General features: G+C 38.4%; 2 protein-coding genes across 4 annotated transcripts; one reads left to right on the top strand and one right to left on the bottom strand.

Annotated features, from left to right (window-relative positions):
- Positions 1–314: 314 nt before the first annotated feature.
- CCN6 (cellular communication network factor 6) lies at positions 315–6,236 on the top strand. Its single transcript, XM_068675093.1, has 5 exons — positions 315–627; positions 3,321–3,612; positions 4,002–4,244; positions 5,433–5,626; positions 5,955–6,236. Exons 1-5 carry the CDS (start codon positions 565–567, stop codon positions 6,234–6,236), a joined length of 1,074 nt encoding a protein of 357 aa, XP_068531194.1. The 5' UTR covers positions 315–564.
- Positions 6,237–7,067: 831 nt separating this feature from the next.
- TUBE1 (tubulin epsilon 1) lies at positions 7,068–20,444 on the bottom strand. Of its 3 annotated transcripts, none has more exons than XM_068677677.1 (12): positions 20,218–20,444; positions 20,053–20,126; positions 18,938–18,990; positions 16,336–16,393; positions 15,622–15,737; positions 14,891–15,012; positions 13,384–13,571; positions 12,460–12,635; positions 11,566–11,706; positions 9,747–9,887; positions 8,581–8,755; positions 7,068–8,051 (listed from the first exon to the last, which is right to left on the bottom strand). In XM_068677677.1, exons 1-12 carry the CDS (start codon positions 20,240–20,242, stop codon positions 7,893–7,895), a joined length of 1,428 nt encoding a protein of 475 aa, XP_068533778.1. In that variant the 5' UTR covers positions 20,243–20,444; the 3' UTR covers positions 7,068–7,892. The 3 variants fall into 3 exon arrangements, with proteins under 3 accessions (XP_068533778.1, XP_068533779.1, XP_068533780.1); XM_068677678.1 differs by lacking the exon at positions 20,218–20,444 and adding an exon at positions 17,875–18,189 and having other exon boundaries at positions 20,053–20,127; XM_068677679.1 differs by lacking the exon at positions 20,218–20,444 and adding an exon at positions 17,875–18,112 and having other exon boundaries at positions 20,053–20,127.
- Between the last annotated feature and the right edge of the window lie 1,674 nt (positions 20,445–22,118).

Here is a 22,118-nt window from a genome sequence, read left to right as displayed (position 1 = left end):
CAGCAGTGCAAAGTATGTACTAGCACAACGGCACACCATGGCACCTCTCTCCCTGCTTAGAGAGCTTGCACTGAGGGTGTTAATTTTTACATTATGATTCTGCTAGGCACAACATGATAGAAATTCTGAGAAACGCTGCTTTCCCTGCCTCAAAAAATACAGGTATTTGCACCCTGCCCTTCAGATTTCAGAAATTCCTGTAATATAGACTTGAATACAAGTTAAAAATAACACTGCATCTCCAGCAGGAAGATTTTAAGAATCAGCTGTCACCCCACCCGACCTCAATTAGGTCGGGAAGAATCTGCTGAAGCAGCTGGATGGGACCAAGCAGGGTGTGAAAATCTGGATCCCAGTGCAGGGCAGAGAGAAGAAGATTGGCTGGAAATTTCAGCGTGAAGCTGGATCTGCGTGAAGTGGAGAATTCCAAGTGTGAATGTGTGTATGTGTTCATGCATGTGCTGAGGAAAGTCGGGTTGGCAAGGGAGACAGAGGAGAGCTTTGTGTGCTGTGCTTGCTCTGACACAGCTCAGCCTGCTCCCTATCTCTCAGTTCCACTTCTGAATGTGCGGGAACATGCGGTGGCTCCTTTTTCCCACCATCTTCATCATCCCTTGTACGCAACAGGTAAGTTCATTAAATGGGACAAAAAGATTTCTCCCTTCGTCGCCCTGTCTGGGTTTACAGTTTTTATTTGCTTAATGACAAAATAAATTTCAGAGAAGCAAATTCCTCGTAAAGAATAAGGAGCCATTCCCTACTCCTGAGTAAATTTCATGTGCAGCTTATTTATGGCAGCAGGCCTGATCTTCGTACTTTTTCCTCTATTCTGTATATTAACAGGATTCTGTGGAAAAAAAAAAAAGTTAGGGAAGTTCAAATTGTCAGTGATCTGACTTCCCCCCACCCCCTTTTCTTTTTCCTTTTTTTAATGTAAGCACAAATGGTTATCTGATGTAGTGTAAGGAAATAAACATCTTGTCCATGCTTATATTCATGCTTATATTCCGTATATATATATATATATATATATATATATATATACACACAGTGATCTTAAGTCAGACTGGTTTTGCAAATTAGGAAAGCACCTGGGCTGGGTTCTGGTGTGTCTCTTATGAGAAAAGTTTCACCAACAGGTTTTGCTGAAGGGATTTGTGTCAAGAGCCAAGTTCACTATTTATTTTCTTAATTTTGAAAGTACATCTTGTGTGTATAAACACATATGTAAAAATACCCAGTGTATTTTTCATCTGCAATCAAGACAAATAGCAAATAGAAATTTTTCAAGTGATTGTCTACCTCTGCTAACTTTCTGAATATTTAAAGCCCGAAGATTACTAATAATACATTGCCTACTTCTGCTGTTTGTTTATTTATGCCATACAAACCTTCAGTCTTTAAAACACATGAAAACAAATAACAGCACATGAAGGGCTGCCATACAATGGTCTCATTTTCTGATCTGCTCACAGGATCAGGAAAAGTATGCAGTGGTCTCGAGTGATGTGGATAGCTTTGTGCGGTGCGGATAGCTTTGGTATAGAAACTCGGGGAAACAAGAATTAGAAAATCTTCGGCCTGTAAACTTTACAAGCACTCTAAATTTTCATTGTAACATAACATTTTTGAAGATTTTTCAGGTAGACTGAGGTATTCACTAATTCCACAGTGAAAATTATCGGATGCTTGCCTGGTGGTGTTTTTCTTCCAGAGAAACTTTGAAGTCTCACGCCTCTCTGCTGACATCTGTCCCTAAAAAGGGAAAGAGTAAATGCTTGTTTAGGTAGCATTTTGTAGGTTTAAAGCACATTTTAATTTGTGATACAATTTAAACTTACTGGTTGAGGCACACATTGCTTCCTGCTGCATGTATCCATTCTGAAGTGAGATACCTGACTTAAACATAAGCTCATGGAGTTGGCACAGGCCCAAATTTGTGAAAATAATACTTTGCTTAAAAAGAAGAAAAAAATACACTGAGCAGCAAGTGAATTTTCTAAAGCTACCAGACACTCTCGAATACTGTGAAACATATAGTAACACCTGTTTGCCATGTAACCTGCTTTAGAACAAGCCTTTAATAAGTCTCTAACACTCCAAAGCACGCGTTCATCAAATTAACATCACGGTTTGGAGAAAGGCTTCGGAGTTTGAAAAAAGGGTACTGAAGTTAATTGTTTCTGTATCATTGCTGCATTTAAATAAAAAGCATTAGAAGAAATCATTTATCAGCCAATGATTAACAATTAGCAAAATCATTTATGAAACTATCTTTTGCCTGCTATATGGAATACCAGATGACAAGGCTTAATATTCATCACACAGGTTTAATATTCATAGCATAGGACTGCATGAATTGCTTTTGTGAATGAATAGGTATCTTAAAAATCAGTCAGCCAAAGAAACTTGAAAGCTACTACTTTGGAGCTTCATTAGTAGCTGAGGATTAAGATATTGTAAGTACAGTTCCAAATAACCATAAAAAATGGAAATTAATGGTAGAAAAAGAGCCTTTTAAAAGGTCATTTAACACTGCATGCAATTAGGCCAGCTCAATTGTGCTGCAAGAGCTTTCACGCGATATGACAGATGAAATGCTGAATTCTGCAGATGCTTCCAGTCGGAGACCTGACTGAAAGGAAAACCAGCAGCGACCCCTCCCCAGCTGCTGCTTGCTGTCTGGGCAGGAGCCTTTCTGCTACAGTCCTGCCCTGTGGCTTCGAGGAACAGAGAGAAATGGATAGCTGGGACTTCACGTGTATATATGTATATACATGCAATTACTAGTTCCCCTTATTAATCACAGGATCCAGTTGGTGCAGCTAGCACAAGAGGATTTGTAAATAATATAATACTCCTTCCAAAACAGCTACGTGGATTTTTGAGCCAAAGTAACATTCAAAATGTTTACTATTTTGAAAGGTTTTTGCCATCAGAAGTGGCACAAAAAGTTGGCTACCAAATAGTGGGATGAGTCAGAAGCTAATTAATTTGATAGAAGGTTTGTGAAAAGGAATAATTAATTAATACACAATTTTTCTTACTTCAGCTGTGCTATAGGCTTTGTTCTACTGAAGGAAAAGGAGGGACCGATGAGTTGGGTTTCCAACAAGCAGTAGGTTACACTCACTGGTGAAACTGGTCATCTGGTTCCTACTTGAGATTTGAAGTGTCTCACTTTTTTTTTTTTTGATCCTGTGAGCTTATGAAAAGGTGTCTTCATGAAACTCCCCAGTATTTTCCCTCCCACCTTCATCTTATGCTATACCAGCTCTACATAAAATACCCACCTCTCAAAGCATCCCACTGTCTGTAAGTTTTTCTGCAGGGTGCAAGCCCACGGCCCGCATCTGAAGCCTGGGGGAAAACCTCTGGAAAGCAGCGAGGCCCAGCCGCGCCAGGAGCTGTGCCACTGGCCGTGTCGCTGCCCGCCCGTGCCCACCTGCAGCCCCGGCGTGAGCCTGGTGAAGGACGGTTGTGGCTGCTGCAAGGTCTGTGCCAAGCAGGCGGGAGAGAGCTGCAACGAGGCAGATATCTGCGATCCCCACAAGGGCCTCTACTGTGACTACTCGGCAGACGAGCCTAGGTATGAAACAGGCGTGTGTGCATGTAAGTTGTGCTTTCACGTTCTCTTCTGCACATCCAGGAGGGTGGGAGCAGGCAGGTGAAGGGTTGGGAAGGGAAACTCTGCATGCTGGTGCAACTGATGTAAATTTAGGCTTCCTGCTGTTCAGAGCCCCTGAGACCAGGGCAGGGACTGTCTTTGTGCTTACTGCCTCGGCATCGGTGAGACCAGCTCACAGTGCACATGCAGGTGTGTTCAGGGCTGATTTCAAGCAAAGCAGCTGTAGCTATAATAGCTATAAAAGGCAGAAATAATAAAGATGTGCTTGGGCTGGGGAGAACTTGAAGCTGGGAATGCAGGAAAGGATGCTCACACGAAGCACTCTGTAGGCAAGACCAAGAGCTCCCCCACTAACTGTTGTTTACCGTTGCAGATCTGGTAGCTGTAGGATGCGAGCTCAATGGAGTTTACTATCTTAACGGGCAGACCTTCCAGCCTAACCCGCTCTATAAGTGCCTGTGTGTCAGTGGGGCCATTGGATGTACGCCTGTATTCACACCTAAATTAGCAAAAAGTCCCTGCACCAGGCAGGCGGGCAGGAAGAAGCCTGGACAGTCCGTGTGTGGCCCGGGAAAGCAGAAGCAGCTTCAATCAACCAACTACAGACTGATGTCAGGTGTGCCCAGCTACCCTGGTAAATGCTTCTGTGCGCGAGTCTTCCTTCATTCAGCGTCCCTGGCTCCAGCAGCCAGGCTGCCAGCGCCCTGGCAATTTCTCAGCTTCCACTCAAGGCCTTTGCCAGGGGACCGGTCTGTCCCAATTAACCCTCTTACTCTTAGGTGACAGATTCTATTCTCTAAACCCGAGGAGTATGAAAAACAAAAAGTCTTTTGGCTTCTGTTAGCAGGGAATTGGTCAAAGCTGCCTTCGACCTTTCCTCAATTCACAGAATGTCAGGTCACTGCAAGGACAGCACTCCCCCCAGTTTCTTCTCCACATAGTCTTATCAAAACCCTACAACAATTTATCCATGCAGTTCTGCCAGGGCCAGCTGATACTCCTTTTAACCTCATTCTTGCTCTGCTGCTAACACGGTAGTCCTCTCACTCACTTAAGGAAGCTTCACTGACAGTTAAAGCTATCCTGGCCCTTCATCCCTGTGCACGTTTACAAGATGAAATGCACCTTCATTACAACTAACGCAGGTACCAGAAAGCCATTTAAGCCATTTATTTGGTGGCAACCTAAATTATGGAGAAATCATGGTTTGAATCGTCATCATGGATCAATATGATAAAAAGGGAACCCAAAACTGATCAGAAAACTTTCCCAAAAGACCGCAGAGTAGTAAGTAGAAACACATGAGCCAATCTGAAGATAAGCAGTCTGAAGATAAAATCTGAAGTTCTGTTTGGACAACTCCAAAAAGTTACCAATGGTTATGCGAGTTAGCAAAAATGAGGAAGGAAGCTTGCCTTTGTTTCAAAGTTATGACAATACCTAGTGCAAAGACATTTTATAGAAACTTATTTAAGGCAGTGTGTAAAGCCACACTCAGTAAGGCAACCAGCTTCAAAGCACGTTTCTAGAGAACGTCACTAATTTGATCAGAGAAGAACTAAAAACATTGGTTTGTTATAACATTATCCTCATTCTAAATCCAAAACACAGCACCATACCAGCTACTAGAAGGCAAATTAACTTTATCCCATATGAAACCAGGACAGCAGCTCTGAGTTAAGACTTACGAATAACTTTTTTTTTTATGCCTTATCTTTACATTTACCTACATGAACAGAAACAAAATTCTTCACCTTTTGTTTTCAATTATTTATGCTGCATAGATAACATATTGCTGTCTCAGTTTACAGAAACTTACCACTAGTTATGAAGAAAAAGTGCCTAGTACAGGCAACTCCTTGGACACCCTGTTCCAGGACCTGTGGCATAGGCATGTCCAGCAGAGTGACCAATGAAAACAATAAATGTGAAATGAAAAAAGAAAAGAGATTATGCTTCATCCAGCCTTGCCTGACCAATATCCTGAAGACAGTAAAGGTACCTTGTAAATAAAATTAATTGTTAATAGAAAACAAAAATACCAGAAGTAATGGAAAAATGGATTTAATAGCAAATACTTTAAGTCATAAAAAAAGCCTCTTCTCCCTTTTCTACCTTCAATCGTCAGCTTTCAATAGTAAACTACAGATGTATAATTTCAAAAGGCTGTCCTATCGCTCAGTTACTCATAATTATTTGTTAACTTAAAAAAATGTATTTTTGAGGGAGTAATTTTCAAGATATTTATATGTAAACATTGCAGAATCTTATGTGTTCCATTTTCTGTGTGTCAAAAGACAGGCTTTTCTTTGTTTTACTATTACAGATTCCAAAAGGAAAAACTTGTCAACCAACATTCCAGCTTCCTACAGCAGAGAAACTCATTTTTTCTGGGTGCTCATCTTCACAAACCTACAAACTAACTTTCTGTGGTGTGTGTTTGGACAAGAGATGCTGCATACCTAATAAGTCCAAAATGATCACTGTACAGTTTGAGTGTCCCAATGAAGGCTTCTTTAAATGGAAGATGATGTGGATAACGTCTTGTGTATGTCAGCGGATTTGCAGTGATCCAGGAGATATATTTTCTGAACTCAAAATTTTTTGAGTTACGCCGTCAACTGTAATATACTTCAAGGGTGACAGACAGCACAGTCCCATCCTGAAGTTAGCGCTACCTGTCACCCCAGCAATCTTTATACTGAAACTACGTATGTGAATATTAATAAAACAACAACAAAAAAACACCTGGAAAACGCAAGAGTGCATCCTTTTAAACTTAATTGTTTTTATATGTGGAATGACATTGTTGAGAATTACATATGTAACACTAGTTTTGTCAAAAGAACTAGTTTTGCGAAAAGAAGGTATTTTAAGAAAGCAGAGCAAGACAGCTTTACCCTACTTTAAGAAGCTGCCCAAAATGAGAAATGCATGTAAATTCACAGATAATCTGCCTGATTACAAAAAAAAGCTAAATGAATTACCCTGTAATACTTCACCTATTGTTTTGGATTCTCAAATTAACATTTTCTACTATATCTGCCAAGATAAAACACAACAATGCTGCTTCAAACAGCATAAATCAATTTTGAGCTCAGATTGCTCTTTGCAGCAGATAATCTTTCTCTAGTACTGTAAATGCAAACAATGCACTTGTAAAGGAAAAAGTAAGTGGACGTTACAGCTAATAGAGCTCCAAAACTTGAAGCAGATGACTGTATAGAGCGCTTTCTTAAAAATACTCTCTAAACAAATGTTATCACAATGATTTGTTGAATACTTCTGGACTTATACACTGAAAATAGTGCTAATTTACACACCCACTCAAACTCTGCTAGAAGGACTTCAAGCTTTAGGAAAACAATGTTTTGGCCCGCTCTGATCAGTAACAATTCATTCGTCTTGATGTTCTAAGACAGTCAAGGTTGGCAAGTAATTGGAAATAGCTGTACATTTTATTTTGTAAAAGTTCCCATTGTAATATACAAATCTACTTACCCCAGTAATTATAAATATTAAAGCATTTTACTTGCATTCTTTAAAACATATAAACTTTTTTTCTCCAAACAACCTTTATTATACATGCACGTTTCACTTACTCAGAGGTATACTGTTATTATCTGATTATCAAGTGCAAATCAGCATTCATAAATATGAATCATTAAAATAACATTAATATTCCAAGTATAAAACTTGAAAGAAAATGCATTTTCTGTAATTCACAATTTTGTTATCAATCCAGAATGCTCTAATGGAGCTATGAGAAGGAAGTGAAAACGTTGAAGCTATGAACATAGCTTAAAGCATTCTGAAATGATTACTGGTCTGAAAAGTCTACAAAAAGAACACGCAGGCTTTTCTTCTCTTCATCACTGCAGTTTTAAAAAATAAAAAGCCTAGCAACAGTGATCCTTCTCTGAACTAAGGCCTGTCTTTAGTTTACTGTAAGGTGAAAGCCTGAGAGAAGAATTACCTCTTTGGCTGCTACAACTTCTTTCTTCTCTTTGCAACATATGGTATGTGAATTTATTCTACAGTTAGAAAGAATGTTCTTACTGATATCCACCATAATTAGGTGCCTGCAAATCTTTCTTACAGGCTGGACCTGTCACTTAGCATGACACTTCTCAGGGAGCTGAGGAAGCAGTTGTCCCAGTCTCACTTTGGAATGACAATAAATAGATAGGCACTCTGCAATCCATTCTGGTTAACTGAAGTGATTGGATGCTTTTTTTTTTTTTTCTTAAGTAACAGTTCTTCTTCACACAGCTATCTTCAGTCTTGATGGATCTGCTCTAGGTCCACCTTTTGTGGCATCCAGTTCATTATACTCTTCTATTAGGTCAGACAAAGACAATACAGCTTCAGAAAAACAGCTTTGCTCCATCCCATCTACTTGCAGATAATGGTGAAGATGAGCCTATGACAATAATAAAGTTGGTGTTATCTTTTTTGTTGGCATCTAACATAATTCATTTGGCTCAATAAGCATCATTTAGCCTGCACTGAAGAGGGAAGAGCAAGCAATGTAGAAAGTAGATTTAAAGATTTACTTCATGACAACGCTTGCTTACATACTTAGCAACTTTAGGAATAAAACCCCATGTAACCACAGTTGGCATTACTCATTTCTTACACATTCATCTTTCCGCATTCTGTCTTCTTTGGTACACTTCAACGAACTGGTAGGCAGATCTGTCAGATACTGCCTCATTGTTGAAGAAAGTAAACATATCACCTGGTAGGTACAAGTTAATAAGGGATTTACACTTTTTAAGCAGTCGCTGTTAAAATGATTCTGATAGGTACCACAAAATAAATCAATCAATCAATCAATCCTGGGCTGTTACTTTTAAGCAGTTTCTCTGTGATACCAAGATTTGTTTCCCAATACTGCAAGATGCTAATGATTAGTGGCTACAGAAGTTATAAAGACAACAGAGACAAACCTTTTTCTTGTAGAGCCTCATGAATCTGTCTCTGAGTTCCATAAATGTTGGTTTCACACAGGTGTTGTTTGCTAAAGCCAGAAGGGAATGGGAATGGCCCACAGGAGGTACTGAACACAAACCAGTTTTCCAGCCCTCTTGATTCCATGAGACAAAGTGCAGGGAAGGCTTCAACCTGTGAAAAAAAAACTTTAGTTATCTATAGAACATAGACAACACAAAGCCAGAGTTTCCTTTGCTAACAAACAGACTGAAAACAGACTGAAAAGGTCAATATTAAAGACTTAAGCAAACTAGTTAGAATTAGCATTTTGAATAAGGCATTTTAGACTCCAGACTTTAACAGTATGTATTTAAATTTACAATGTAAATATCAATTTTATTTTGTTAATTTAATGCATCATTGTTTAAAAGTAAAGTTACAAGCACTCATTTCTATAAAAGGGACTGCAATTACTCCTAGATTTATGAGAGGGGCAGATTAATACTATTGTACGGGGACAATAAGTCTACTGTAAAAAGTAGAAATTGATTGCTAACAATACAGAGTTGTTAAAGTAAGCGTGATTCCCTAGCTATATGAGTGTAACCATGAAATAGATGACTTTCTTTCAGAAAAACAAACAAACAAACAAAAAAAACAACAAAGAAACCCTACTTCTAGTTGGTTCATTTTATTTATATATGTATATAGATATGTAAAGCATGTATCACCACATTGATAAATACTCTTTGGAACCACTCTGATGGCAGGGGTAAGAACAGGATCTGGCCTTTTAGTACCTCAGCATTTCTGTTTCCAACCAATTAAAAAAAAAAAAAGCCACAAGACTTTGCTGCCATCCTGGTTTGGTACCCCTTCAAGATCCCATATATTGGCAGAAGACCTCTGTAAGGTCAGGCTTTGATTTCTGTTACATATTTAAGAGTGGGAAGAGCAGAACAAGCACATCTAGTAAGCTCCCATTACTTGAAAGTCCAAGAATGCCGTGACTTATTCTAACTTGTTAAGCAAGCTATTTACATTTCCTTCTTCAATTAAGTAAAAAAAAAAATAAATGAGTAAATTGATTTGGTACTGAAATTTGTTAGATGAACTGAGAGTGCTCTGGACAACAAAACACTTCTCTAACAAATACCATGACTACTTTTGTGGTAGTACAAACCTTTCAATATTTCTGCGAAGGTCTGAAACTTGCACATTTCCTCGAACAAGAAGTGCACAAGCAAGATAGAGGCTGTGCTTTGGATCTGCTTGAATTAGTTGATGATCTCTACTAAAAGCATCTGAAAACATCTGATCCAACCTAGGTAAAGAGAAAACAGTTCTCTCTCTTAATAACTAAGGCTACAAAAATTCTTCAGAATACCCACCTTCAGTGTTTCAAATTTTGTGAAGTCCCAGAAACCTAAAGGTTGGAATAGATGATCTTAGAGGTCTTTTCCAATCTGAATGATTCTATGAAATAAAGGTACATTTAACCTGGTACTGTGAATGACAGCAAAAAGATTCAAACCTTTATATATATCTATGTTGGCAGTAAAAGTTTTGGAAAACAGATGAAACCTATTTTCCCTCTCTTCTCTCTGTTACAACCAACTGTTGAGCCTGAAGTAAGAGAAGTGAAGGGACTAAGAGACATTTATTGAGTATTTTTACATGTAGGTCAGCAGTTACAAACTGTTAGATATTTAAGATGATTTAACTATTTGAGGTTCTGGCTATATGGCAATTTGAACGGACAATCTCACTGCTTGTGATGGATCTGACAGGAAATTACAAAGTGCTGCCAACCATGACTGCTTATCTGCCTGCTACACTTCACTATTTAAACGGATTCATCAATCAGATCATTGTATTAATTATACCATATCAGTATTAATCATATAACTGTATTAATTTCAATTAATTTTTGCATTTGTATTCATTTCAATTAATGAATGATGTAAGAAGAGCATATACACATTTGTCCACTTACTCTGATTTTATTATGTATGTCTACTTTAAAAGCTGATATAGCAGATCATATTCTTCTTCTCTTCATCTCCTTAAGCAAGTTCTACTGCAACATGCGATACCAATGGTCATGTTTTTAAGAGTCTCTAAGGACCTATAACATCTAAGTCATTCTTTCTTTTTGTTCCAAACTCTCTACATTTACCGTCTCTAATTATTTTTAAAATCACCTCTGCAACAATCTGCCTATTAAAATAAAAATGAGACAAAAATGAGGAAAAAAATACTACCCTTTCCACCTTATTCTGAAACATGACTGATTAAGTATTGCCCTATAATTGGCTACCTTCCCTCCAGTGCTGTATTGCTTCCTCAGGGTATGGTTTCAACAGACTGAACTGTCAGAACTTGCTAGTACAGAAAGAGGGGTCCTGTACGGTCCTGCCCTCTGCTCAACTCTGTGTACTTCCATGACTTATAGCTGTCTCTATCACTATTTGGACCTTTTGCTGACTCAATTTAACTCAAAACCAGCGAAATCTATTATTAGTGGTTATTTTTTCAATGTGTCAATGGGTTAAACCTCTCACAAAGTTTCACAAGCGACTACTTACAGTTAAAATAACCTGTTAAATAGGTTCATTACATCTCCAGGCTGAAGTAAGACACCATTACTTCCCAAGAAGTCTAGTTTAATTTATTGTTTGTCTTTACAGTATTTTGTGAGTCAACTGCAAAGTGTTATTCAAAAGAACTTGTGGTGTGGATTCTACTTAACATTTAGTAGTACAGTTCTCTGATAGAAATATCAAAAACACATTTAAGTCTGCTGGCTTAACAATTAAAGAGAAAAGGAAGTTCCCAAGATCAGCAGGATGAATTTGAAAACATGGCAGGCTTTTAAACTCTTTAAAACATCTACCCTTAGATTTGCTATAAAATGGATTCATTTATTTTTAAATGGAAACTGGAAGAATTAGAAATTAAGCTTCAAATGTAAGACCTCCACAATAATGCTTTCTTCTTACCTTCTAGAAGGTACATTAACATCAGCCAGTGTATACAGAGGAGTCAAGCTTGAAACCAAGTAATGAAGGCGAGGAAATGGAACTAAATTCATGCTGATTTCATTAAGATCCATGTTAAGGGAACCTTCAAACCTAGCAGAGCTGAGAAATTAACAGACTTGTTACAAAATAGTAATAAGCAAAGTAAATAACTTTTATAATGTAAACATACATATATATATGTATTTCAACAGTTACATACAAAAAAAAACAATGCAGTGTTCAAGAAACACTTTATATATAACTACTAAAATCTCACATTTAGCAGTAACACTGCAATTTCTTATTTCCTTATATTTCTCATTATAGAACAATTAATCATCAAGAATGAGACCTTAACCTTCCCAACTGTGGTCTTTAGCACTGTTTTTCAGTGTGTGGACATAGCTGCTTGACGCCAGTGTTAATAAATGGGCTGTAATGAAACATGTGTGACCTAGCAGTCATGACAAACTGTTTAAAAGAAAAACAGACTAATACTTTGAAATTCTGTTTCATCAAAAATTTCCTGCAGCAGTAGACAGTTTACCAGCAACAATGATCAGATGATACTTATAAAATAATATAGTTGGCCCAGAACTGCTAACCTCCCTGGGTGCCATTAAGCATTGATAGAGGACAACATCCTTTTGTCCATGAACCTGTTCGTATTTCAGATCTAAGACTATTACAGCTACAGCAAAACCTCTGCAATATAAATACATCCAAGCACTTCAACATTTAATAAGCAATTCTTAAAAAGAGGAGACTAGTATCAAATTGAAAACAATTTTCTTTGAGCCGATGCAGACCTGCATATTTGCAGCACACGCTGTGCCTCCAGCAATATTACTTGTACAGAGTCTATAACCTTACCTTGTTAGGTTCAGCAGCAAGTTGGCTACGATATTATTCATTGCATCAAATGGCTTCTCCTGTACGGCTTTTGTGATGCCTGCACTTGATGTTACCAAGCTGTTTGGCTTCACAGTTGACCCTAGCTTCCCAGAATTCATCATCTGATGAATTTTGTTAACTATATCAAACAGAGACTTTGAGAGAGAGAGAAAAAAAAAAGCACAACAAAAAGCATGCAAGAAGTGTTGTATACAGAGCTTTCAAATGCTGTACCCCGATTTTTCCATTTCAGTTAAAGAAAAAAATAAGACTTTGGTGCTTGTTCAGAGATTATACCTTTGATACACATATGCCCAACTTTTGACCAGTTCCAATTGACCGAAGTGTTTCTAAAAGTTTGTTCCTTACACGTCACAAACGTACATAGCTTGACTCAGAAATTTGAATTTTATTTAACTATTCAAAATCCTCATAATTCCTGCGAAAGCAAAAATACACTCCTTAAATATATTTTACTTTCTCTTGCTTCTGTTTGTGCAGTCAGGCATGTCTATGATGCCCAAATCACTCGTGACTAAAGTCACGCCTGTTGGAATTTGGTGGGGTTAGTCATTTCCCTTAAAAATAGAATATTAGTACATTAGCAGTATACTAATACTACATACAAATTGATGCTAAAAGATGTAGGAATTTCAGCTTTAGTAAACAGGAGTTTCTCACTACCTACCTTGAAATAATCATGAAAAAAAATACATATATCACTCTAGACATCTTTGCAGGTGGAAGCAAAGTACAGAGCATCTTTTAAGTGATTCATTTCAAAAGCCTGCAAGTTACTCAGGAGTTCACTTATCACTCTTATCAACACTCAGGAGGAAGAAGTATTTCCTATATTCAATCTAATAAAAAAGAAATTGATAGAAACAGAGTGTTATTCCTTACTTCATTCTCTATTGGTAGCACACAGTCCGCATGTTCATTAAGCTCCTTCATAGCCAGAACACTGTTATATGGAGAAGTAATAACATCATCTTCACCAGAGGGATAAACTGCAGTAACAAATCTATATACTTCTGGGAATTCATCCTCAAGCAAATTTAGTACGAAAGTTCCAAGACCAGATCCGGTCCCTAAAAATAATTAGGGAGGAAGCCAGAATGAGAGGAAGTCCCCCATGTTCTCATAAGCACTTAGTCTCATATGTTGGAAACATACAACTTTTCAATTATTTATATTAGTGAGCATTTTCTGAAGCATTTGGAAGACAGTGGAAGCTACTCAGATGTAAATTAAGGAAGGAAAGTTTTTCCAAGACAAGAAATAATTACACGATAGAAGTTTTTCCCAAACAGTACCAGACAGGATCAAGTAAACAATCTCAAAAATTTCTGCAAACCAAGAAGTCATAATACGTAACCGTTTCTTTTTTTTTGACCTAGGACTTCTGTTTCTATAAAGCCTTTAATTTGAATTTTGAAACAAAACATTTGTTTAAAAAACACAACTAATCCAAGCAATTATTTAAGTTTACTTTTCTCCTGAGGAATTTATGAAACTCCCTCAATCTCCAGTCAAAAAAGAGTAACTCCTTTATCCCAGCTTACACGCTTTTTTCCTTATTAGCACTAAGCACATAGCACTAAGTTCAAGTAAGAGAATTAAACTATTTTTTTTTTTCCGTCTTGGACAGCTCACACTCTCAGCAGCAGACAATTTTTTATCTAACAAACAACACAGCAATTTTCTGCCGTAATGGAAATAACTAGGGTCTCAAATTAAGCAAATTACCACAAAAAAGGCCCTTAACAAAACTCCTGTGTCATATTTAGAGCTATTTTCAGTGTCTGTTTTGGTATCATAACCGTTTATAATACATGCTCCTGACCCCTCTTCCCCGCTGTGTTTCTGGGGGAGGAATACTTAGCAGCAATACAGAGATGACAAAATTGTCACCACAATGGATTGTCCCATCTGATTTATTAACAGAATTCAACAGAATTGTGTGGAAGGAAAATTGAAAAACAATGGAGTTAAGCAACCGAGTCTCCTTCAAAGCCTTCCTGAAAACATTTTCCGTACAATTAAAAACAACTTGATTACAGCAATTATTTCAACATTCTGAGGCAACTGGCCCTTCTTCTGATCAGTATTATCTCAGTGTTTCCTTGTATTTGATGTAAATTGTCTAAATGTATCTGCTGTCTTCTCTTTCAGATTGAAAACATATTTCTGTTCTAACTTACTTCAGTAAGTTCACGATTAGGACTCCTCAGTACTCTAACAAAACAAATAATAAATAATTATGAGTCTGCCTAAGTGGACTGTGCTTTTTTTCTGCATTCAGCATGATGTAGACTATTACAGCAACCTTCTTCTCAAGATCTACGGTTTTGTTTTTCTTTTCACCTGCAGCATGTGCGATCATACTTACTATGAAAAGCATACTTACCACCTCCCATAGAATGAATTATAAAAAAACACTGTAGACAATCACAATGTTCTGCAGTTTTCCTCAGCTTTTCCACAATGTTTTCCCGGTACTGACAGCCATATACCTTGTGACCTACTGCCCTAAATATAAGAAAAACAAACAAACGAAAAACAACCTCCATCAACTAGTCTTTCAGTTTTTTAGCTCCTTCTATTCGACATTTTGTAAGATATTGACTAACAGTTCAAGAGATCAGAGATGGATGCAGTGAAAATTTGGAATTCATTACGTTAATCAAACTTTTTCTGAATTTCTCTTTTTGGTAATGTAGTTTATATGCACAAAGCCAGACTCCATGATGCATAGAAATCTGAAATGCATTTGTTCATATATCTCATTTCTACTAGCTGCACAGTCTTAAACTAGATTGATTAGGGGTTTGACTGAGCAATGGTAACAGCTGAATGCCAAAAAAGAACAACAACAAAAAGCAAAACGTAAAGCATGTTATTTTGAAAAAAAAAAAATAAAAGAAAAAAAAACAGAAGAAATGATTTATCAGCAGAATTATCCTCCTGCAAAATGCTTTTCAAAGCCTTCCTCCAGGCAACAGTGACTCCGAAGTTCACTGGTAATATGCTGCAGCTCCCCAGGTGCAGCAGAATGAACTAGAAAGCTACTGTTATCATTTCCCTTTTCAAATGCCATCTAATTAGTTACTAAGAAGTACTTTCTGAAGAGGATCTCACCAGTTGTTTCCTGAACCAGAAACATCTGTGATAAGCTGCTTGCTATCAAACACATCTCTCAATGGTCCCTGCAGAATTTCATTTACCACACCCTCCTCCATGTCAATCAACAGCGCCTGTGAGAAAGGCATGTGTTACAATTCAGGCAGTAAGAAAGCCACTCTTTGAAACAATAACAAAAGAAATAGAAAATTATTTACAGTATCAAAGGTATGTTGTTTCTACTGTGCTCCAGAGAGACTTTTTTCCCCACTTGTTAACTAAGAGGCTAACTTGTAAAATTCACCTTGCCTGCTTTGCCAGAAGTCATTCAATAGAAGGGCATTTCAGATACTGCAATTGTGTTAAAATGTTAATAATACTTTTTCCCAAATACTCAGAAGTAAAGGAATTGAAGCAGTTATGTTTCACGTTTTGTTGCTTATCAATCACTTAGAAAGAAGTCGCTCACGTCCCCTGCCCCCCTTAAAATTTACAAATAAAACCTTGCTTGATAATATCTGCAATTCTTTTATTAAAAAATATACTTTAAATTAAGGAACAAGCCTGGCTGAAAACTGCATTACTCCACTGAACCATAAGTTACTGTTGGAAATTTTGATATTCAAAATAGTAAATCAAAACATACACATTTATAAGAATATTAGGAAAATCTTTACACAGTTGAACCAAAGCATGTAATGTGAAAAGAACAGCTGTTACAGATTGCCTTACTCGTGCTTTTAAAGAGCAGATTTTTCCTTTGTAAATATCAGGACCGTCACCAGCACTTCTGGAAAAAAAGAAAAAAAATTCAAGCTCAGAACCATAATAGAAAATAAGGCAATGTGTATTGGAATACAATTCCCTCCTTAATTTTCAATGTTCAGAGGGCTATTACAATACAAACAGAAACACCCTGAAATGCACCCTAAGAAATGCCTCGTAATTTCCTAAAAGCATACAATTACGGGATACAATCTCAATGAGGAATATTCTAAGCAGTACTTCATGAGGCTGAAAAGGATAAGCATTGAAACATTCCTCTCCACTACAGCCTCTAATTGAGTTCTACAAGCATTGCCAAAACTGAAAGTACCCTCTTTTTTTCTAGCATGTCATGCATCTGCATCGTATAATGGTAGATAGTTCACCAAATAACACTGCTAGATTTTCAGTGGGGGTAGTACAGCACTGTTTTACTGCTTGAGGTGTGAAAGCAGCATAACAGCACTAGTGCCTGGCTTATTCTGCCATTAAGATTTACTAGGTCAGAAATCATGCTGTGCTGACACAGCTTTAGTATCCTTTTTTTTTTTCCCAGGATTGGTTGTACTGAGCCAGTCCAGAGGTCTGTGCATTGTGTACAAGTGCCTTTTTCCATAATTAAATGCTGGTGCTTCTGCACTCAAAGGATGAGGTATTCTGGTCTGGCCCAAATGTACTCAACACACACAAAAAAAAAAAAAAAAAAAAAAGATAGGGATACTGGAAGATGACTAATTTTTCCCTCAACTTACCTAGTCTGGGGGCCAGTCAACCCTAAGATGACACAATATGAAATATCTCTTAGACTATTCTACATTCAGCCACAATAATAATCCAAAACATCAGCTGAAAGCACAAAATGTTCTGACCATGCTCATTCCCATCAAGTATCAAGTGGAAGAAAGAGGATGGGGCTGCACTGGACTGCTAAAGGAGCTTCTACAGTCTCGCTCAAAGCAGCTCTCTAAACACTTCTCATTTGCTGAGCAGCTCACAGCAGCCTACAGTACTCATGTTGATTACTCTAGCCTATGCAGCTCCCTGTATGAGCCCGCTGTAGCACCAGAAAATCCAGCCAGAGAAGTTCTATTTCTCTTCAGGGACTAACAAAATCCAAAGAGAAAATAAACGAGTGAACAAACAAACCCTGTATCTATCTTTAGCTAGTCTTTGCCGTCTTTCACGACAGCTTGTACTTCCATTCACTTTGATGAATCCCCTTGGCTTATTTAAGACATGCTTTTCTGCATATAAAACCATGCATTTTTTATTAAGTCCATCCAGTCTGAATGCAACATGCATGATCTTTGGGGTAAGACATCAACAGCCATATTTAATAGATGTTTTGGGTACGTAAATTTACCACAAGAAGACTCAGATATGGAAACTGTGTTATGCAATTAGCTCATTAGCACCCTTCATGGTCACACACACATATGTTCACTTTAAAACTGGGTAATTATTTTGGCTGATCTAAGTTGCTTTTAGTAGTTATTGTTATACAACCAGCTTGATGAAGATAGGCGAAAGTATTTTGCTTCTCAGTCTATAGGAGCAAGCTGGCCTTCTGGCTGTTGCTGCCATCATTATAGGAGGCTTTCAGATGTTCTCTTTGTTGAACGCTGTAATCTCTGACTTCCAGAAAGATGATACTAGCAGCAGCCTTTACTACAGAAGGTGTATGTTCTTGCAGCACATGAGCAGATGCTTGTTGCACCTTCTACAGTATTCACCAAGGTAAGTCCTTTCCATGTACAGAGAAAAAAGGAGATGTTTACATTGCAGCCAACTTATTTTGCTTTTGAAATTTGGTGCTTTCACCTGGCACATATAAAAACACAGACATTGTTTACAATCAGATTTTCTTGACAAAAAAAAATATATTCTAAGAATTTCTAAGATAAAGAATTGAGACAAAATATGATTCCAATGCCATTCCAGCTACAATTGAGTACTGTATTTTTGCGTATGATGGAAGTAAACAGAGGTTGGTCAAATGCTTCTTAACGAATTACAACGTAACAACAATATCCAGGTGCCCACTACAAAGATTTCTGTAGCTGGACAGACAGATATGATTTTTAAGATATGAATTGGATAACTTAAAAAAAATAAATTACAACCACCACTCTGTGTAGCAAACTACAGATAAAAATCAGGTAAAGGGGATTTAAAAACTGACAGGACCTTTTCTATCTTATATGTAATTCCTCCTACAACTCTTCAATACATGCCGCTAAGTTATTATTCAGAGAGCTCGCAATCTTAGCTTTTGCCCTTGCCAATCATGATATCAGATCTTGACTGTCCATTTTTTGTATATGAGGAAAGAAAAGCAAAGCCAGACACTTTCAACAAATTTAGTTATTGAAGTAAATATATTTAGAATGGAAAGGTAAGATAGTGTTTTGAGGAGAAGACAAAAAAAAGAAGACAGAAAATCTTTTTCTAGCACATAATAAGTATGACCTGAAAAAAAAAGCAAACTTTAATTTAAAGGTTACGAGGAGGGACTAGAATTGTTGATCTGTTGTGTTAAACTCACGAGTTTCTTGATAAGAAGTCTTACCTTGTATCTACATTCCTGAAGAAACTGCTTAATGCTTCATCATAAATTCCTTTCTGAAAATAAAAAAAACACACATGAGATAAGATGTTATGTCAGAATTTCTCTGTGCTTTTTCACAGAATAATTTATGTTAGAGTGAACTTCTGAGGGTTATCAAACATCCCCACTCAAACCAGGGTACACATCAGAGTTCTATCCAACCAGCTCCAGTCAGCATTAAAACACACTGTGCGTTTCAGTGACAGAAGTCACTGAAGTGTCAGTTGATAGTAAAAACCAACAGGAGGATGTAGCTAGCAAATAATTTGTTCAGCCAAAGATTAAATAAATACTTTTCCCTCATTTCCAAAGATTTATGATTTTACTGAAGATCTCAATGAAATTACTAAGTGGCTGCTGTCTAGCTGGTTCAGCCCATCAGTGATGTGACGCTGGGACAGTTTCATGCCCAAGATGTTCTGTGGAAATGAAAGCACCATACGCTGCCGGATCAGTGATTTCCAAGCTCCCTGCTGAGGGATGGTGTGTAAATCACTTCTCCCACCATAAAGCTAAAGATATTTGTCAGCTTCATATGCTTTAACGTTATTAACCTTTTCCAGATTATCAGTCTTCAAGTCCTGATGAAGCAGAGTTTGGAAGTCAGCGTTGCCTATGACACTAAAACCAAGAGATGCTCCATATACATATGAACTTCACCTATTGCCTTACTACAGCTGCTTCAGCAAAAGGCATTGCGAGGGTCTGCTGTTCATTACCTCTGCTAACACCAGGTATTTGTCTACTATCTCTATAAGGAGCAGCATGAAGAGTGCACTTTGCACAGGGTGCTCAGCACATCCCTATGCCCTCTTCACCCCACTGTTTTGGTCCGTACACCTGCAGAACAAGTCACCTCACATCATGTGCTGGCTTTTACACAGAAAGGCTTTAGGGTGGCGGTTTTTTTGGTTTATTGCCGAGGACTCCAGGGCCAAGGTGACAGAGCCGGCAGTGACCAACCCTCCCGTTTCCTCACACACGGCAAGGCCAGCCCTCAGGGGACAGCGCGGCCTTTAATTTAACGAAGCAGTCAGCGTGTGCGGGCCGCCTGCCCCGGGAAGCGGCGCCGTTACCTTGTTGACGGCGGCGTGCTCCCGCAGCGCCAGGTCCCAGAAGCGGCAGCCCACCTGGTTCCCGCACTGGCCCACTGCAAAGGGGAGAGACAGGGGACGGGTCAGGCGGGGACGGGCAGGACAGGGCACGGCAAATGGCGGCGGGACGGCGCTGAGGCCCCTTACCCTGCACCACCACCGACTGCGTCATGGCCGCCACAGCCGCCTCACGGCCGCCTCACAGCTCGGCGCTGCTCTGTACATCCCCCCCACCCCCCCCGCCTTCCCCGCAGTGGAACGTTCCACCCGCCGGGCTCGCCGAGGGGGCTGGGCCGCGTGGAATGGAACGTTCCGGGGGAGGGGGGTGCGGTGTGGAGGGTGGGCGGTGCCTAGGGTGGGGCTGGGCATGGTGCCCGCGCGTCCCAACGGCCGCCGCTGCTGAGGGAGGAGAAGGCGTTCTGTGGGGAATACGGAATTCAACTCGATGTTATTATTTTTTGTCAAAAACTGTGTGAAAAGATACATTTTTTTTCCCCACATATATTTCCCAAATACATGATTCACTCGCTGGTGCAAAATACATTAAATTATATGAAACTATACATCAAAAATAATAACAGGCTCACTTGGGAATGCCCAATGGCATGCCCTCCCACCAGACCCGTAAATTACATTTTTTTTAAGCTCAGTTTAATATTTCTTGAGCAAATAATTGTCCACAGTGGGTTAAGGAGGTGGTTTCTGCTCAGTGTTGAACACAGCAGCTTTGGGACCCAGTCAGTATGCCCTAAACCTTTATTGACTGGCACAACCATAGTGCTGACTCCTGGACACGACCTAGGATCCCATAGAGATTACAAGTCCCCAGTAGAACGAAGTTATAGCAAATGACTAAAAAAAACTTCCCTGAAAATATTGACTATGTGTTGCAGCAAACAATGATAGTAATACTTGATATATAAGAAATAAATATAAGAAATACATATCCAAGCTAATTTTTAAAAACTGTGTTGAAAGAAAAGAATCCGTCTACTGGAAATTTGTAGTGTTTTAAGTTCTTAAGGAAAAGTACGGAGTAGTTTAAGCTTACACAGGCTTCACATTTGAAGTTGCAAAGGACCAGTGGGTTCATTGTTACAGGTGTTTGGAAACCTCAGTATGAATAGAGTAATACTGCCTGAATAGAATAATGCTGCCTCAAACTCTTCTTTTATAAACAACCACTAGTGTAAAACTACATGAATATTAATCAGGAAAGCAGACAGTAATTTCACATCTCTCTGAACAGACTAAGTGTAATCTGTAGCTTTGATTCCCTGTGATTACCAAGACTGGTCCAAAACTGTGGTCTGTTCTAGCTGCTGGATGTGAGGCTATTTCTATAATTTTCAGTATGGTCATGTCCTTAAAGTCTTCCCTTCGTGTGTCTTTTTGGCTTAACTTTGGCTAAAAACAGTGAAAACAGTGCCACAATGCTTGTAAACATTTTAAAGCTTAATTTAAAGTCTACAGAAGTCTCTTCTGTTACTGACTCTGGCTTTTTTTTTTTTTTTTTTTTTTTTTTTTTTTTTTTCCCAGTTAGTTACACTTTCTACTTTTTGTTTCATTTAGCTGTAGTTTTTGTGGTCTATGTCCCATCACAATTCATCTTAGTGGGATTTGCTCCATTGCACATCAGGCTGCAGCAAGAAACCCCAGGCGTTGTCTTCCAATGTACTATTAAGAGGTCTGTGATGGCAAATGATTGTTCTCCCTGAGGTAGGAAACATTCTGAATCATGGATGCATTAAGTTTCATGTTCATATGGGAATACTTTTTAGCTTCCAAAAGAGGTCTGAAGGGCAGAAAGTGGGTACATAATTACCAGTTTGGCTTGATGCATGCGCTTGGAGGCTTAATGAAGGCAGTTCAACTGTGCAAAAGAAATAGTCACGCACTGACCTGTTTCATTGCAGTTCAAACTCCTGGTTACCATAGTATAAACAGATGAATCTAGTTCCCTCAGAGACTTCTTGCCTATATGAATTATTTAATCACCAGTCTTATGCTACTGCATGTTCCTTACCCTTATTTTCTTAGTAATTTTT

The sequence above is a fragment of the Anas acuta genome, chromosome 3 (genome assembly GCF_963932015.1).
Source record: "Anas acuta chromosome 3, bAnaAcu1.1, whole genome shotgun sequence".
NCBI classification, from domain to species: Eukaryota; Metazoa; Chordata; class Aves; order Anseriformes; family Anatidae; genus Anas; species Anas acuta.
This window is presented reverse-complemented; position numbering and strand designations above follow the sequence as displayed.

Bases quoted from the DNA above. Each gene is read 5' to 3' on its own strand.
- CCN6 (XM_068675093.1), top strand. From the start codon at position 565: ATGTGCGGGAACATGCGGTGGCTCCTTTTTCCCACCATCTTCATCATC. The intron at 628-3,320 runs GTAAGTTCATTA...ACTGTCTGTAAG, and splicing joins TCATCCCTTGTACGCAACAG to TTTTTCTGCAGGGTGCAAGC. The intron at 3,613-4,001 runs GTAAGTTGTGCT...TTACCGTTGCAG, and splicing joins TGAAACAGGCGTGTGTGCAT to ATCTGGTAGCTGTAGGATGC.
- TUBE1 (XM_068677677.1), bottom strand. From the start codon at position 20,242: ATGACGCAGTCGGTGGTGGTGCAGG. The intron at 15,013-15,621 runs GTGAGATCCTCT...TCTTATATTTAG, and splicing joins TCTGGTTCAGGAAACAACTG to GGCAGTAGGTCACAAGGTAT. The intron at 12,636-13,383 runs GTAAGGAATAAC...TCTCTCTCAAAG, and splicing joins TGCTACCAATAGAGAATGAA to TCTCTGTTTGATATAGTTAA.